The 17,100-nt window shown below is 50.8% G+C and overlaps 6 protein-coding genes across 6 annotated transcripts; 4 read left to right on the top strand and 2 right to left on the bottom strand.

Moving 5' to 3' along the window:
- Positions 1-278: 278 nt before the first annotated feature.
- On the bottom strand, positions 279-2,285 carry M430DRAFT_39718 (hypothetical protein). The gene is made up of 2 exons (XM_024867335.1): positions 831-2,285; positions 279-780 (listed from the first exon to the last, which is right to left on the bottom strand). Exons 1-2 carry the CDS (start codon positions 2,082-2,084, stop codon positions 676-678), a joined length of 1,359 nt encoding a protein of 452 aa, XP_024724268.1. The 5' UTR covers positions 2,085-2,285; the 3' UTR covers positions 279-675.
- Positions 2,286-2,637: 352 nt separating this feature from the next.
- On the bottom strand, positions 2,638-4,317 carry M430DRAFT_33291 (hypothetical protein). Its single transcript, XM_024866335.1, has 4 exons — positions 4,099-4,317; positions 3,738-4,014; positions 3,311-3,683; positions 2,638-3,263 (listed from the first exon to the last, which is right to left on the bottom strand). The coding sequence occupies exons 1-4, from the start codon at positions 4,156-4,158 to the stop codon at positions 2,723-2,725; spliced, it is 1,251 nt and encodes a 416-aa protein (XP_024724267.1). The 5' UTR covers positions 4,159-4,317; the 3' UTR covers positions 2,638-2,722.
- Positions 4,318-4,482: 165 nt separating this feature from the next.
- M430DRAFT_115576 (hypothetical protein) lies at positions 4,483-6,586 on the top strand. Its single transcript, XM_024861599.1, has 3 exons — positions 4,483-5,555; positions 5,603-6,034; positions 6,088-6,586. The coding sequence occupies exons 1-3, from the start codon at positions 4,682-4,684 to the stop codon at positions 6,300-6,302; spliced, it is 1,521 nt and encodes a 506-aa protein (XP_024724266.1). The 5' UTR covers positions 4,483-4,681; the 3' UTR covers positions 6,303-6,586.
- Positions 6,587-6,730: 144 nt separating this feature from the next.
- Positions 6,731-10,691, top strand: M430DRAFT_115575 (hypothetical protein). The gene is made up of 6 exons (XM_024861598.1): positions 6,731-7,123; positions 7,184-8,739; positions 8,790-8,977; positions 9,027-9,168; positions 9,219-9,327; positions 9,378-10,691. Exons 1-6 carry the CDS (start codon positions 6,946-6,948, stop codon positions 10,211-10,213), a joined length of 3,009 nt encoding a protein of 1,002 aa, XP_024724265.1. The 5' UTR covers positions 6,731-6,945; the 3' UTR covers positions 10,214-10,691.
- Positions 10,692-10,903: 212 nt separating this feature from the next.
- On the top strand, positions 10,904-14,199 carry M430DRAFT_33287 (hypothetical protein). Its single transcript, XM_024866334.1, has 6 exons — positions 10,904-11,155; positions 11,214-11,238; positions 11,351-11,368; positions 11,444-11,568; positions 11,617-13,983; positions 14,033-14,199. Exons 1-6 carry the CDS (start codon positions 11,037-11,039, stop codon positions 14,097-14,099), a joined length of 2,721 nt encoding a protein of 906 aa, XP_024724264.1. The 5' UTR covers positions 10,904-11,036; the 3' UTR covers positions 14,100-14,199.
- A 372-nt stretch (positions 14,200-14,571) lies between these two features.
- On the top strand, positions 14,572-16,991 carry M430DRAFT_134313 (carbohydrate-binding module family 50 protein). The gene has a single exon (XM_024862344.1). It carries the CDS (start codon positions 14,851-14,853, stop codon positions 16,771-16,773), a length of 1,923 nt encoding a protein of 640 aa, XP_024724263.1. The 5' UTR covers positions 14,572-14,850; the 3' UTR covers positions 16,774-16,991.
- Positions 16,992-17,100: the final 109 nt, after the last annotated feature.

The raw sequence follows: 17,100 nt of genomic DNA, 5'->3' as shown, positions 1-17,100 counted from the left end.
CGCATCTTCCGGCGCTCCTATATCAAACCCGAAGAATGCTTAGAGATTGACGGAATGGGTAGGGGGCATCCAGCAACTCCCCCAGGATGGTGAGTTCGCGGAATCATCATAACAGGAGAACGCATGTTAGGAATGGATTGATTGGTAAGACATGACATTTTGAACAGACCAGTCACCCTGGTCTGAGCCTTGCTTGAGCTTGGTATCACCTGCATCGTAGCATACTATTCATTATACCGGATATAACTTCTGGCAGTATATGCAATGATGTCGCATCAGGCGAGCCACAACACCGGAACACACTATCTTTGAATCTCTATTACCATGAATTGCACGACTTTAAGTCACTCAGAACGTTGATAGACTTCTTTCCCAAAATACATTCATCACTCTTCTATCGAATGAGGCCGTGTCAGACTGTCATCATCTGCCTACCGTTGGTAACGATCGAGGCCAGCTTCAACACGCTTTGAGGCGGTAGCGATCTGACTGATTCAGCTCTCTTGACCAAGGAGAGAGGGATATAGCCGCAAAATAAATGTATTTTACACTGTCATCTGTCCTAATAACTGCCATGAGCCACCAAGCAGATGCCGAATTCTAATATTTTGTTTTGTTTTTTGATATCCGAGCCAATCAAACGCCTGGCAGATGCGAAGTACGAAATTCTTCTTTTCACGATGCTGATGCTGCTGCACCGGGCTCTTTTATTGATGCTTGAGCCGGGGTTTTCGCGTAGAAACCGTCCATAGTAACGGTGACTGCACCCGCCTCAACGAGCTGCTGGGCATTAGCACCGCTACTGATGATGGTCGGGAAGAAAAACTTACCGCCCTGCTCAAATCGTCGATTAGATCATCCACATCTTCAATGCCAACACAGAGTCTAATGATGTCCTCCGGCATCTGTCTCTCCTTTCTTGTCTTCGCATCAATACTCGCGTGACTCATCTGGCACGGCATACTGATCAAGCTATTGACACAACCAAAGCTGACACTAATACCCCATAGTCGGGCTGCTTCGACAATCCTCTCAGAGAGAGCAACATCACCAGTTTCAAATGACAGAACTGCTCCTGCTCCTCTTGCCATGGACCAATGGAGATCGTACTGGGGATGGGACTTCAAGCCCGGGTATCGGACACGAAAGCCATGCGACTCGAGGAATTCGGCAATTGCTTGTGCGTTGGACTGCTGTCTCTCCATGCGGATTGCGAGAGTTTTGATACCTCTCATGAGCAGGAAAGCGTCGTTTGGTGCGAGACCACATCCGGTAGAGTTGATTGTGAAATACATCCTGTCGCCAATCGCCGGATCGTTGAATGCTATAACACCAGCCATGATATCATGATGGCCTGAAAGATACTTCGTTCCAGATTCATAGACGATGTCAGCGCCAAGATCAAGAGGGTTTGACAGCATTGGCGAAAGCATGGTGTTGTCGACCACGACCAGGGCCTTCTCGTTCATCTCGTGCACCATTTTCGAAATCGTAGGAATATCGACAATTTTAATCAGGGGGTTCGTGGGGGTTTCCAACAGAACCATGGCTGTCTTCGGCGACACAACCTCCTTCACTCTCTGGGGCTCAGTTGTGTCGACGTGGTGCACAATAATTCCTTGATTGGCGGCCATATATGTCAAGAGTCGATTAGTCCCTCCGTACAGATCATCGCCAGTAATGACTTCATCCCCAGGGCGTAGGATGCGGGTAATAACATCCAAAGCTCCCATACCAGAACCAACTACCAGCGCTCTCGCGGCGTTCATGATCTTGGCAAGGTGGCGTTCCAGATGTGTCCGTGTGGGATTGCCCGAGCGAGTGTAGTCATATTCAGAACCTCCGCCGGCAGAGGTCTGCTTGAATGTTGCGGACTGGTAGATTGGCATGCTCGAAGCTCCATACTGATCCTTGCTCTCGGTGTAGACCAGCGCAGTCGCCAATGCATATTTTCTTCCGTTGCTTGGGCTCGAGGGCGCAGGTGAGGGAGGCAGATTGTGACCATCGAGGTCAATGTGCGCGAAGGCCTTCCCTAAAGCGCCATTGACCTTTCCAGCTCCAGGACCTCCTGGCGGCGTCGACATTTTTTTGGTGTTGATGATACGGGCGGATGTAGAAGAGTGGGCGGGGGAGGAGGGGGGGATGAGCTCAATCGGATGTGTACGTAGGAGCGAGCATGTATAACTGAGCGTTGAAGTGTTGGTGGTGATATATGAAGCCGTCAACAAGATGATTTTGTATGTGTTTTGCAGGGACGTTGGTGTTTTCTGATTTCTGGTGGTTCCTGACCGCAAGCCTCCGCTTCGGAGGGACAAATCTCGTGGGGTCGGTCGATTTGCCCTCCGGCGATGACGTGATTTGGGGACTAAATTTTAAGGCATCACTCCGGGTTGGGAAAAGAAAAAGGGGGGGGGAGAGGGGGGGGGGTTTTCAGGTATATATATAAGTATATTTTGATATGTCTACTGTAGAATATCCAGCCACAGATGCTTGGTTTTCTTTCTTTCTGTTTGTCATGGGAAGAGAAGGGAGAGGAGAGAGGCAAGAAAATAGGTGGGTTCCCACCCTTTTGCCATGTATATATGTATATATCGCGATATCCCAAGAGCATCAGCTAGGTATGGCCCAGGCACAACTCCGCAACTTTAGATCTTCCCTGCTCTCTCTCTCTCTACGCTATGCACCCACCCCTCCAGAAAACGCCTATAACCTACAATTATAACTAACCCAGCGAAGCTGCCGAAGGCTCGCTGTCTTCAACGTCCTCGTATTCATCGCTAGAGCCTGCATTAATCTGCTGTTCAGAGCGCTCACTGGAGTCTTGCGCCGTGGTGTCCCTCACCACCTGCACACCTCCTTTCCTTCCAAAGAAATCTTCTGTTCTTATCCCACGAACAGATTCAGCCTGCACGCCAGCCATGGAGACCCCTCGCTCGCGTTGCGCTCTGATGAACTCTCGGACAGGGACCATAGCTGCATCTCTACATGCTTCCTTGATATCGCTACCTGACATGCCTGCCATAACCTGCGTAAGGTATTCGATATCGAACTGATCTTGATCAATCTTTGTGTCTTTCAGGATAAGTTTCAAGATACGTCGTCGTTGCGATTTGGAGGGCAGTGAAACTGGGAACTTCTTCGGCATTCTCCGCAAAATGGCTTCGTCGATGTCTTGTATTCTGTTCGTGGCGCCAAGAACCAGAATGCGGGCAGGAAGTCCTGCCTCGTTCGAGGAGGTAAGACCGTCCCAGAGCGTCATAAATCTAGAGACTGTTAGCAACTGGCCTGAGAAAGCCCGAACTATACTTACTCCGCCTTCACCATACCACTCGCCTCATGTTCTCCGCTCCGTCTTTGCCCAAGCACAGCGTCTATTTCGTCGATGAAAACGATGCTTGGTTGCAGTTTCCGTGCCAAGGAGAACACCGCCCGGACCAACTTATTCGAATCACCATACCACTTTTCCGTCAAGGTTGAAATATGTAGATTGATAAAACATGCTCCACTCTCGTGCGCCAGTGCCTTTGCAAGCATGGTTTTGCCGCATCCAGGAGGGCCGTATAGAAGCACACCGGACGGCGCGGCAAGAAGAGGTGACGAGTGAGAGTATAAGTGAGGCATAGTCAGGGGATATATAACCGATTCTTTGAGTTCTTCGATGATATCGTCCAACCCCCCAATATCTGGCATGCGTTAGCACCGGCATTCAAGTACCGCATCCAATGAGTAATACATACCATCGAAACCAACGGGTATGTCCTCGGGGGCAACGACTTCCATTGCTATTTGATTTTCATATTGATCCAATACCAACTCTTCTTTCCGCGTTCGCGATGCGTTACCGTCCCTCCTATCCGGATCATGCTGCTGGCTAGGATCGTCGAGTGATTTATTTAATCTTCGTAGATTAGCGGCAGCTTTGATGCGTGCTTGTTCATGCTGCTCTTTCTCCGGATCGCTCCCAAAGTGAAGGCTTGATATCACGCTCTTCGCGACATAGTATGCTGAGAAGCTCTGGGAAAGAACGGAGACAGTCAGCAGTGCTTTTAACTATGCAGCGAAGGGCTGCTGAAGAATGCGATTGGGAGATTGTCTCACCGAGAGCGCGATGAGCAGGATGTCTTGCCAAAGTCCATACTTCCTCGCTCCGTCCCCCATCGCAAGATAGGGCCAGGTGCCTTATACCGGATATTTGATATACGCGGTATTCAAACACAAATGGTGTGAGCACTGGAGACAAAGCAACACTGAAGCTAGGATGGAACACGAGCACTGTCCTTCGTGGCTTCGATGCGGCCGCCACGATATACGGAGTAGACGATGATGTGGCTGATCCTTGAAGTGGCTGAAAGTGGCTTGTTTTCGGGGAATCGGGGATTAAAACTTCCAAGGTGCAGCCGGCTTGACTTTTGGTCTATCGCGCTCCCCGTACATTTGTTTACTTGCGACCCCCCCCTCAGTCTTCGCTGCACAGAGCTTCAACTAACACAACGCCGTCATCCTGGGTTCGTTCTTCGTCGCCGCGAGGGAAATCTAACATTTCTACCAGGATCCAGTCACTTCGATTCGATCACTTCGATTTTGGAATCCCTTATCTCTGGGTCAGTCGGGATAACTCTCTGTTCCGAAGCGCACGTACTCTATTGTCGCGTCCGTTGGACATACTATACCTCATTTTTCGATGTCGAAATCAACATACAGGACTTCGACGTTGTCTGGGCTAGTGGATTCGGACTCTGATGATATCCAATTCGTTGAACGCGACGCAATGCCGACCCCAGATTCTGCGGCGGAGAACAAGGCGCCTGGGAAGAGGGGACGCGGAAGGCCAAAAGCTGCTGTGTCTGCTAAAGTAACAAAGACGAAAGCCCCTGCGCGCCGTACGAGCGGTCGCCTCGTCGCGAAGTCAAAGGCTGTAGCAGCGCCAAAGGGCAAAAGGAAAGCTTTGGCAGACAAGACGAACCAGCAACATGCAAGCGACACGGAAGAGGTCGAGGAATTTGACGACATTGCTATGGGCGGTGAACCTGATCCCCTTGTCGCTAAAGAACCCGAATCTAAGGCTACGAAGAAGAAGGCTCCGGTAGGACGAGGCAAGATTGCAAAGGAAGTCTCTACAAATACAAACTACAGTATTGAAGACATTACCCCCCCTGCACCACGTTTGGAATCACGCGCGACGAAAGAGAAGCTCCCACTTAAACGACAGGCCCCTACAGCACCAACCTCCAAGGAGGTCATCCAGGAATCACAAGTGCCTGACATGGAGATTGATGGCGATGAAGAAGTAGAGCAAGATATCTCCGTAGAGATCCAGTCTGCCCAACGTCCGCGATCACAGTCTCGTCCTCGTCAACCTTCTGTACCACGACGAAGAGCGGGCAGTGTATTAGATACTGAAAGAAGCGATCCTATATTGAGACGCAAGCTAGGAGAAATGACCAAGAAATATGAGAGTCTCAATGTTAAGTATCAGGATCTTCGTGAGATCGGATTGAAGGAAGCGGAGCGAAATTTCGAGCGTTTAAAGAAGCAGAGCGAGGAGAAAACAGCAGGTAATGCTACCTGCCTTTGTAATAAGACGGAGACTAACTCAACGTAGCTTCTGATAAGCTAATCGCATCGCTCAAGGCTGATGTTGCTTCTCATTCGGCTTTGGCAAAAGAGTCTCGGGCACTCAAGAAGAAGGTTGAATCGCAGCTTGCGGAGATGGCAACGCTTAAGGCTCAAGTCGCTCAGATGAATGCTTCTCTGGAAGAGGCACGTTCCCAAAACAAGACCTTATCAGCAAAATTAGCAGCAAACCGTAGCGTCGCTGCATCTGTCGAGAGCGCAAATACGAAGATTCCAGGCAGCGCTGTTAAAGCCAACGGCGGTATCCGGATGATGGGAACTGCAGAGGCAGCTGAAGCAGCCAATGCAGCTCAACTAAAGGAAAACTTGTACAGCGATCTCACTGGCTTGATTATCAGAGGTGTGAAGCGAGAAGCTGAAGACGATGTTTTTGATTGCATCCAAACAGGTCGAAATGGCAGTAAGTTTGCCACATTCTTGTCCCTTTAATCCTTATACTTACTAGAAAAATAGCTCTGCACTTCAAATTGGCTGTGGCCAACGAGAAGACGGCTGATTGTTACGACGATGCGCAATGCCAATACGTCCCTCAGCTTGACCCTAGTAGGGATAAAGGTCTGACGGAGTTACTTCCGGACTATCTGGTGGATGAGATCGCCTTCCCAAGGCTCCAGGCTGCGAAATTCTATGCACGAGTTGTGAAAGCTCTGACCGAGAAGGCGGATTGAACTACTTTACGACTGACGGGTTGGCGTATTGGCGGGTTGGGGGGGGGGTAGGTGTCAGGAGTTACAGAGTGAATGTTTATCTCTCGGAGTTGAATGAGGTCCACTGCATTCTTCCCTGTGGTACATACACCTAATACCCGGTATCTTTTTGTCTATAGAGCATGAAGGAAGACATTGATTCAATTTCGTGTCAATCTGAGTTCTCTTTTGAGCCCTGTCGACACACGTATTATTAAGTTATCATTGATAGTACCCCTTACCCACGTATTATTCCATAAATAAACGCCTACGGGATATTATTCACCTTAGTACCGCCGCTCTGGTTCACCTTGTTGGCTAAACAAATAATTTTCTCGGCAAAGATGACATCGTGCTCACTGCCGGCCTGTAATTCGCGGATCAAGCCAAGGTACATATGCACCTTCAGAAAGCTCCATCTCCCCTGAAGCTCGTACCAAGTAGGTTTACTCTACATACATACACCATCTATGACTTTGTCCTTTCAGTGGACGCGCCACTCTTTTAGCACTTTCAGATGAGCGAGGGGCGGACAACCGAGCACACGAGGCTATTCCAAGGGTAACGCGCGCCAAATCAATCCTCCCAAGGACCATCACAGCACATACAAGCAAGCGGTTATATCATGGCTCGGGTCACTCGCTTTGGCTTTTTAGCCATTGCGATGGCCTTCCATCTGGTGTATATCTACTCAATCTTTGATATATATTTCGTCAGTCCCATCGTCTCAGGCATGCGGGAGTTCCGGGTGGAAAGGCCAGATGGCGTTGAAGCTCCAGCAAAGCGTCTGGTTCTGTTCGTTGGTAATCACCGCTTTTGGCTTTCAATGTGAATCGGGGGCGCTAATCGTGGTGTGCTTCCAGGTGATGGTCTTCGTGCAGATAAAGCCTTTCAATCGTTTCCAGAACCGTACCCCGAGAACGACGCGGATCTTACACCAAGGCCTCTCGCACCTTTCCTCCGTTCGCGCGTCCTCGAGCATGGAACATTCGGCGTGTCGCATACTCGCGTCCCAACGGAATCTAGGCCAGGCCATGTGGCTCTGATCGCGGGCCTTTACGAAGATGTCTCTGCGGTTACTACCGGGTGGAAGCTCAACCCAGTCAATTTCGACAGTGTTTTCAACAGGAGCCGACATACTTGGAGTTGGGGTAGTCCAGATATTTTACCGATGTTCGAATTGGGCGCTGTGCCGGGCCGGGTGGACGCTTATACATACTCTGCTGAAGAAGAAGATTTCTCCAAGGATGCCCTGAATTTGGATATTTGGGTGTTTGACAGGGTCAAGGCCCTTTTTGCGGAAGCTGCTACGAACTCTACTCTTGATCATGCTCTAAGGCAGGACAAAACTGTGTTCTTTCTTCACCTTCTGGGGCTGGATACGAACGGACACGCTTATCGACCCTATTCGAAGGAGTATCTAAACAACATCAAAGTTGTAGACCAGGGAGTGAAAGAGATCGCGCAACTCATTGAGGATTTCTATAATGATAACAAGACCGCATTTATCTTCACAGCGGACCATGGGATGAGCGATTGGGGCAGCCATGGTGATGGGCACCCTGACAATACCCGAACACCTCTCATTGCGTGGGGCTCAGGGGTTGCAAAACCAGTGGTTACACCAGACTCGACTGCACCGGGCCATGACGACCTGTCTTCAGACTGGAATCTGGACCATATTCAAAGGCACGACGTTGCTCAAGCAGATGTCGCGGCTCTGATGGCATACCTAGTTGACCTTGAGTTCCCAGTTAACTCGGTTGGCGAGTTGCCTCTGTCATATTTATCAGGAGACCTTGCTTCAAAATCCGAAGCTTTCTTGGCAAATGCGAGAGGTATTCTTGATATGTATAGGGTAAAGGAAGAACAGAAAAAGGCAACTGAGTTAAGATTCCGTCCTTTCAAGGCTCTAAGCGATAAAGCAAATTCCGTGGAACATCGGTTCTCTGCTATCCGAGGTCTCATAGATCTGGGTCGGCACGATGAAGCGATCAAGGAAACGGCAGCTGTTGTTAAATTAGGCCTGGAGGGCCTACGTTACCTTCAGACCTACGATTGGCTATTCTTAAGAGCCCTGATCACAATTGGATACCTTGGTTGGATCGCATTTGCGCTGACGACCGTAATTGACCTTCATGTTCTCCACGGCCAGACAGAGACATCAAGGACTCTTTTTGGCTCGATATTCTTTTCTTCGGTTCTCGTTGCTCTCTTTGCTTCTTTCATTGTGTCAAAATCGCCATTGACATACTATGCATATGCTATCTTTCCAGTTGGGTTCTGGGAAGAGGTCTATGCACGTCGGAAGGCACTGGTAGAGGGAGGGAAACTCCTATTCGGGCAGATCACATCCGCTGGAGGCTGGATCACGTTGTTATTGAAAACAGTTGTTTTCTTGGGACTCATAGAATCTCTTGTGAATACTCTTGGTACCTCTAGCGTTGCCGTTTACTAACACAGATTTAGGCATTAGGGTATACCCATCGGGAGATATTCTCTGTTTTGTTCATAGCTGCAGCATTCTGGCCGGCGTTGTATGGTTTGCAGTTTCTCAAAGAGAATACATCTCTTGTGGGGACATGGGTGGCAGCATGTGTTGTAATGAGCTCTTTCACGCTGCTGCCAGCGATTAAAGTGGAAGATCTTACTCTTATGTAAGTTCTGAACTCCTCCATAGATATTAACTGCTAACAGAGACGTAAGTTTGTCTGGCGGGATCTTAATGGTAATAATTGGGGTGTTATATCTCACATTCGAGAAGCGTCTTCTTGCGGAGTCTGGATTCGCAGCCGATTCAACAGCACCAGCTCATAACACTCTGTCGCGATTGCTAGTTGGAGCACAGGTAAGAAGCCAACTCGACAACCCTAAGGATTCCCACCTGACACAAGCCAGATCGGGTTTATTGTTCTAGCCATGGCCGTCACTAGATCAAGCGTGATCTCTTTGCAGGCAAAACGGGGTCTCCCTCGAGGCAACCAAATAGTCGGCTGGTGTGTTCTAGGTAGGTTGGATCATGGACACTTCTCCCATGACCATACTCACATAAGATAGTTCTACCACTATTCATGCCGTTTCTCCACAGCTTTCAACCTAATAAACATTATCTACATCGGCTGATGGTCATATTTTTGACATTTGCGCCGATCTTCGTCATCCTCACAATATCCTATGAAGGGCTCTTCTACCTTGGATTCTGCGTTACTTTGATCAGCTGGGTCCGTCTTGAACACAGTGTTTATGTGTTCACGAAGTCGAAGCCGCCCTCGACCAATCAGATAAATGGTACTCCCGCAGTGCCAGCAGCACTCTCGTCTTCTCCTTACCGATCACTCACATTAGCGGACGCTCGAGTCTCACTATTCTTCCTCACGCTCCTCCAATCTGCCTTCTTCAGCACCGGGAACATTGCCTCAGTCTCATCCTTTAGTCTAGACAGTGTCTACCGGCTCATCCCAATCTTCGACCCCTTTTCACAAGGAGCGTTGTTGATACTAAAGCTTATGATCCCGTTCGCCTTGATCTCCGCCAACCTAGGGATTCTCAACAAACGATTAGGGGTTGCCCCATCTGCGCTCTTCATGGTTGTCATGGCGATCAGCGATTTCCTCACCCTGAACTTCTTCTGGGTAGTCCGAGACGAAGGATCGTGGCTGGAGATTGGGTCGACGATTAGCCACTTCTGTATCGCGAGTCTGCTCTGTGTATTTGTGGCTAGTTTGGAGGGTGTGAGCGAGGTGCTCATTGCGGGGGTAGAGGTCGAAGATGGCTCCCGTCAGCTGAGGAAAGAGCGGGAACTTGGCGGGGTAATCAAGGAGTCGGAGCTTAACGGGAGTGGGAATGGAGAGATCTCGAGGGAAACGGTCGCTGACGGGAAGAAGATCCTGTAGGGCTGAGTAATAAAGTACAGTATGTATGTACCTCGTAAAAGCAGGACTTATTGCCTGTTGTGATTCCGGATCCCTGGCCCATATCTGGCGGTCCTTTTGGCGTAGTACCCATGGACGCAACTTGCAAGGGACGGTTTAGCTCAACCTATTGGGCCGTGTCGAGGGTCCATAAAGCGTCCTTTCGTGGCAGAGGCAGACTCGCAGAGGGAGTCTCATGAACCTCGGCATGTTTCTGATCTCCGCATTCTGAGATATCAGGCACGGCCCACTTATAATAGGGGTTGGCCTGAATCCGGGGTTGAGAGGCGAGGGCAGAGGAGGCAGAGAGATCAAAAGGTTCTCGCAGTGGTCGAAGCGGGAGAAGTAGGAAGAGAGCCATGGGGGCAAACGACGGTATCTGGGGAGTATATATATGTGTATAAATCTATATACATCCCCTACCTTGTATGTAGGCATGTAATATGTAGATGATCGATCCATCAAAGCCGGCGGCTCCTCTTTGCAGCGGGACCTGCTTGAACGGCATCTTCCATGCCGCATCGCGCTCTATCCCGACGTCAGAGTTTATTATCCCCACGCCCACGCGCGGCGGCGGCGCGGAGCGGAGTATCCGGCGCGTGCTCTCTATCCATTTCCGGGAGCGTCTCTATCACGACGCAGAAATCACACGGCCTTTCTTGCCATCCACCAGAACAAGAACGCCCCTCGCCATTGTTCAGTTCGATTCAATACTTGTCTTTTCCCTCCATCGCTTCGAGCGTGTCGCCCACCACGAATATACCCAAGGCCGAGCAGGAGTCGCCAATGAGAACAGCATAGGACGATGGATCCGGTCTCGAGCGGGCAGGCTCCGCAGCAGCCATACGGTGGAGCAGCCTCGACTTCTCAAAGCCAAAATGCTGCTCCGTCGTCCCAGACGCCCGGCCACCCCAGCTTTCGAAGGTTCGTTTACGCTGTGCGCACGTTTCTGAGGAGTCCATGACTGACGCGCAGTTCCTAGACAACGTGCATCAAGAGCTTGTGAGGTATGATAGCAATCCGATCCCTTGTGCGTTTATCTAGGCTGCGAAGCCGTACCTCGGCACCGAGGATCATTTTGGAGAACCGCGATGATTGCTGATCAAAGAATCGACGCAGACCTGCCATGCGCGAAAGGTACTCCCCCTTGACCTTACAACCCATCGATAAGGTCCCGGCCCACTGTAAGGATGGATGATTGACTGTCGATAGGTTCGGTGCGACGCTGCGTCCCTCGGGGTGCCGTGTACGAACTGCGTGGCTTTCAGCATCGAATGCAAAATCCCAGCCCCAAAGCGAAAGAAGACACAAAACGGGAAACAAAAGGATTCCGATAGGCACGAGCGCCGAGAGCCCCTTTCCAGGGCGCATGCTGACCAGACCAGTGACCGTGGAGAGACGGTCGACGAACGATCCCCTCGAAATGATTCCCCCAGTACACAAACGGGTCAAAGCACCGGTGTATATAACTCCACCGATGGCACACGCCCTGCTGTCGCTCCCAACGAGGCGCAATTACGCCAGCGAGACGGCGACGAGCGCGCGTATGCCCAATTCATGAAGCCCAAGTTCACCAGAGCGCCTATCAAGGAGGCTGGTAGGGTGGCCTACCTTGGAGAATCCTCAAACCTGACTTTGCTTGTCCACGACAAATATGGCTCCGCAGATGTTGTCCATTATCCCTTACCGGAAAACGTCAGAGGCTCTCGAGCGAGGTTAACGGAATTGGACAATGTGGAAATCGATATCTTACATCAGAGAGGTGCCTTCTTGCTCCCACCGAGATCGCTATGCGACGAGCTCGTGGATTCGTACTTCAAATGGGTTGCCCCCATCGTCCCAGTCATCAATAGAACTCGATTCATGAGGCAGTATAGAGATCCAAAGAACCCTCCTTCGCTCCTGTTACTGCAGGCTATCCTGCTTGCCGGATCTCGAGTCTGCACCAATCCCCAGCTCATGGACGCCAATGGATCGACAACACCAGCAGCGTTGACTTTTTATAAACGAGCCAAAGCACTCTACGATGCAAATTACGAAGATGATAGGGTTACTATCGTCCAAGCTTTGGTGCTTATGGGATGGTACTGGGAAGGGCCAGAAGACGTTACTAAGAACGTTTTCTATTGGTCCAGAGTTGCAACAATCGTAGCACAAGGCTCAGGCATGCACCGGAGTGTAGAAACATCTCAACTAAGTACGGCCGACAAGAGGCTGTGGAAACGGATCTGGTGGACGCTCTTCACGCGTGATCGGTCTGTTGCCGTTGCCCTAGGTCGTCCTGTGCACATCAACACCGACGACTCTGACGTGGAGATGGTATGCGAAGAGGATTTCATTGAGGACGATGACCCAAACAACGAATTTGCACAAGATTCGCTCCATGTACAGTTTTTCTTGCAGTATGTTAAATTATGCGAGATTATGGGTCTTGTTCTATCGCTGCAATACTCAGTTGCCTCAAAAGCCCGGCGTCAGAACGCGATCGATCTTACCCACAGTGATATGGCTCTGGCAGACTGGCTCCAAAACTGCCCGAAGGAAGTATATTGGGAGATGCCACGACATCATTTCTGGGCCGCCTTGCTACACTCAAATTACTACACCACACTTTGCTTGCTTCATCGCGCCCATATGCCGCCGGCTACTACGGAAAGAGGGGGGTACATGGAAGACAACTCATACCCATCGCGAAATATTGCTTTCCAAGCCGCTGCCATGATTACGTCGATCATCGAGAATCTGTCTAAGCACGATGAACTTCGGTACTGCCCAGCATTCATTGTTTATAGTCTGTTCTCTGCTCTCATCATGCACGTATACCAAATGCGGTCCAATGTGCCTTCGGTGGTCCAAGCGACTCAAGAGCGGATGAGGATATGCATGGATGCATTGAAAGATGTTTCCCGGGTTTGGCTTGTCGCGAAGATGGTGTACACACTCTTCGAGTCAATCTTGGGCAACAAGGTCTTGGAAGAGAGGTTACAGAAGGCTCCTGGGAAAAGACACAAGAGGATGGCACAAAATCTCAGCCAGGGCATTAACCAGCTCAGGCGGGAAGATCAAGCAAAGCGAAAGTACGATGATATGGCACTTGATTTTACCGTCAACAATGGACCAGCGCCACAAGAGTCGTACGAAAGATCACGTCCTCAGACGCCGAGCCACACACCATCACGAGACTTGCCCCATAACACGGCGTCAATGGCGGCACCGCCGATTTCATCTCCAGGCTCGAGACCGAACCAAGACACATTTATGGGCGGTACAAATTCTCGTCCACACACCCGACCTCCTACCCCCTTTAACCCATCTTTCTCTGTACCAGCCACGCCTCCCGACCTTTACCTCGTAACGCGGAACTCGCCCAACCTTTCACAGTCACTCTGGGAAAATTTCCAGCCAGATCAATTATTTCCAGAAGGATCCGCCAGCATGCAAACTCAGTTCTCGCCGTTACAAACCCATAACAATCTGGATCCAAATCTGATGCCCCAGATGATGCCGCAGCCAGTGTCAAACTCTAGTCAATCATCCCAAATGCCACAACGAATGCGCGGTACTGGAATGAGTAGCAGTCCGGTCCAAGGAGGGGTCCTCCAACCAGGACAGGCAGGCTATCAACTACAGCAGAACTTGTGGCAGAGTGGATTCGATCAACCTATGCACGATGATCAGGGCCACAGTCCAAGTGATAGCTGGAGCAATACTTCAGCCCAGGCTGTGCCCACGACTGTGAACGTGGAAGATTGGTCAGTACTCACCCTGTGAAAATGTATGTGCTATGCTAAAGAGAGACAGGTTCCAATTTTTTGGGATTAACGGAGACCTCAGCGGTATGAACGGTGACCATCTGCCGCTTGCTTAAAATCTTCGTCCGGTGTACCCAGGGTTGTGGATCGGGTGGAGTATCTTTGAGGGGTAAAAGGCGTCGTCTTTAGTCTGGATTCTAGCGGTACAAAAAGCGGTCTTGCTCCAGCGACTTGCCAGGAGCAGTGTATACTCCTACTTTTTAGTAGCTTGACGGATGTGTGCCTGGAGTTTTGCTTGCCTAACGAATATATGTTGAATGATTGGAGTGATTACCTACCTTTACCTTAGTCAATGAGTGGGATCCAGTGCTAGCCGTTAAGAGAGAAAATCGAACTCAAAACTTGGAACTCACATGAGATTCTTGTAGAATTAAAGATAACAATGCCGTGATAACAAGAACCGTTATTGATCAATGGATCCAAGCCATCGCTGGAGATGCCGCTACAGCCATCGTTTATAATCATAAATAAAGATGCGGGCGCTAGGATCAGCAAGCCTTCGGAAGCATGACGACGACTAGCCACGGTATCCCCAATACTTGGTACATCGGGCCCCTCACCATACAACACCATAATAGCACTATCCTGCTGCTATTGCCACTGCTACAACCACTATTCAACTACATTGCAACTCTCCACGGGCTCTCTCTCTCAGCTCGGCTCCAGCGCTCACCTCCACCTCCACCACCACCACCTCCACCACCAGCGTACCAGCGCTGCGCAAACATCTCATCTCGAACCACCGCCATCGAAATGCCCTGATTGTCCCATTGTCTCCCAGAGCGGAACTGGCCGCGAAGACCAACCATGAATCGAGATGCCGGAGCGTCGAATCCGAATTTACGACGCTTCCCCTCCAACACGGACGATCATGAAAATGGCAGAGAAGCAACAACGGTGCGACCGCGGAATCGCAGATTCGTGACTGCGGAGCAGGAATTGGTGAAGACGACCGCGACCAGTACGCCCAGTGCAAGTCGGGCTGTCAGCCCGATCCCTTCGAAACATCCGTCACGGAGCGCAGCGGAAGCTGGAACCAGAAGCAATGGGAGGCCCGTGGGTGGATTGGAGGTTCCGGGGGCGAATTCAGGGGGCAGAAGCAGTCCCAGCCTTGGTGGCATCTTGGAGGGTGGGTGGACAAGTAGCTGGAGCGCGTTGCAGGGACTTGCGAGCTCAGTCCTTGGAGTGGACACTGATAATGACAATGGGGAGAGCAGCAAAGCGGGTGGGTTTTTGAAGAAGCTGAAAGGGGGCACAGAGCGGCAGAAGATACCTGATACCTGGGGGCCCGCGGGGTTACCTAAGAAGGGAGAAGACGTTATAGGGGCAGGAAGTGCCAAAGATAGAGAGGCAGCTGTGAGGGCAATGAAGATGAGAGGGCTACTTGAAAGTCGTGAGGAGGATCTCAATGTCAGGAAGGATACTAATGGGAATTACAAGCGGAGGATATCGTTGGAAGAGGCAACGCGAGACGGGCAGCACGATGATGACGAAGATGCGCTGGTCTACATTCATCACGTCCAACCGCAAGACACGCTTGCTGGTGTCGTATTAAGGTACAATTGTCAGCCGGCAGTGTTTAGGAAAGCGAATCGACTCTGGCCAAATGATTCGATCCAGATACGGAAGATTGTAGTCCTTCCCGTGGACGCTTGCACGATCAAAGGCCGACCCTGTGAACCACCTGCACCCGACTCGCAAGGCGTTGACCTCCTAGCACCAACACCTGCTGCAGAAGACTCTCCCCCCTTTAACGACGGTAGTACATGGCCAGGGTCATCTTCGTCACAGAACGGGTCGTCTGCAGAACACCCTGAGACAGAAGAGCACCCATGGACACATGTTCGTTGGGTCCTCGTCGATTCTTCGCCCTCCTCCAAACCTGTCGAGATTGCGCGCATGCCCCGAAAGACATTAGGATATTTCCCACCCCGACGAAGAAAGAGTCAAGTCACAGCTTCCTCGATCTCTACACCGCGCGGCTCTTCCGAGTTCCCACGAATCTCGCAGACCATCTCTCGTTCCTCGAATGATCCAGCTGGAAGCACAGCCAGCACTCCACCACGCCGAACGAGCAACCTTGGACCCGGACCCTCGCAGATTATGAGTGGGAGCTACGGCAGCTACTTCCCCCCGGTAGCATCTAGCACTCGCCCCCGCCGCGAGAGTGTCGGCGAAGCTGCGAATCGATTGGGGTGGATGCAAGGGCCTGGTGGCGTAGGGACGTTAAGCAAGAATGTGCGAAAGCCGGGTCCTAGTCAAGATGGGTTGAATGCATGGGCGAGAAAACACATCCCCGGATTAGCAATTGATTCTCTGCCTTCGGCCTCCCTCGTTGGGGGCGAATCGGCGCATTTTGGATTTAGTGATGAGTTGGCTAGCATTGCGGAAGGAGGTCCGATGCGAGGAGGTCTGGGCAGCGGGACGGCTACGCCTAGTGGCTCGGGCCAGGGACTGGGTCTAGAAAGCGCGGCGGCTGCGATTGAAGGCTGGGTTAGACGACTTGCTATCAAAGCGCCTGGGACTCCCAGTCTGGGGGGTAGGACTGAGAGTACTGATCTCATCGAGTTACTCGATGGAACAAGCAGTGATGATGGGCGGGGATTTGAACCCCACCCCGGGGCAGCAAGAACCTCTACGCCAAACCTCGGTGGGACCGGGAGGGAGGGTTTGGGCGCGTTGATCAGGGAGAGGAGTCCAGGGGGTTCGAAGGCCGGAAAGAGTGATTGAATTAGTAGATGATGAGGATTGCAGCGGCATCATACCCCGGAGCGAGAAGATCAGTTGAGGAGCATTAGAGCGGGCGTTAGGACTTCATCTTTGTTTTGGCGGGCGAAGATTGTCTTGATATGATAGTACATGATAATAGTTACCTTTATATTATGGTGCTTATAGGATATGCAAGCAAAGCCTTTTAGCAGAGGGAGTATCCGGAAAGAGATGAGGTTTCCATATCTTCTCTTGCCCATCTATTCTTCTGTATGTCGCAGTAACAAATTCGTCTCTAGGTGTATGATACCACTGGGGAGAGATTACAGGGCAAGCAAAACACCTACG

This window comes from Amorphotheca resinae (genome assembly GCF_003019875.1).
Source record: "Amorphotheca resinae ATCC 22711 unplaced genomic scaffold M430scaffold_2, whole genome shotgun sequence".
Taxonomy (NCBI): domain Eukaryota; kingdom Fungi; phylum Ascomycota; class Leotiomycetes; order Helotiales; family Amorphothecaceae; genus Amorphotheca; species Amorphotheca resinae.
The sequence above is the reverse complement of the archived record's forward strand: the minus strand, read 5'-3'. Positions and strand labels throughout refer to the sequence as shown.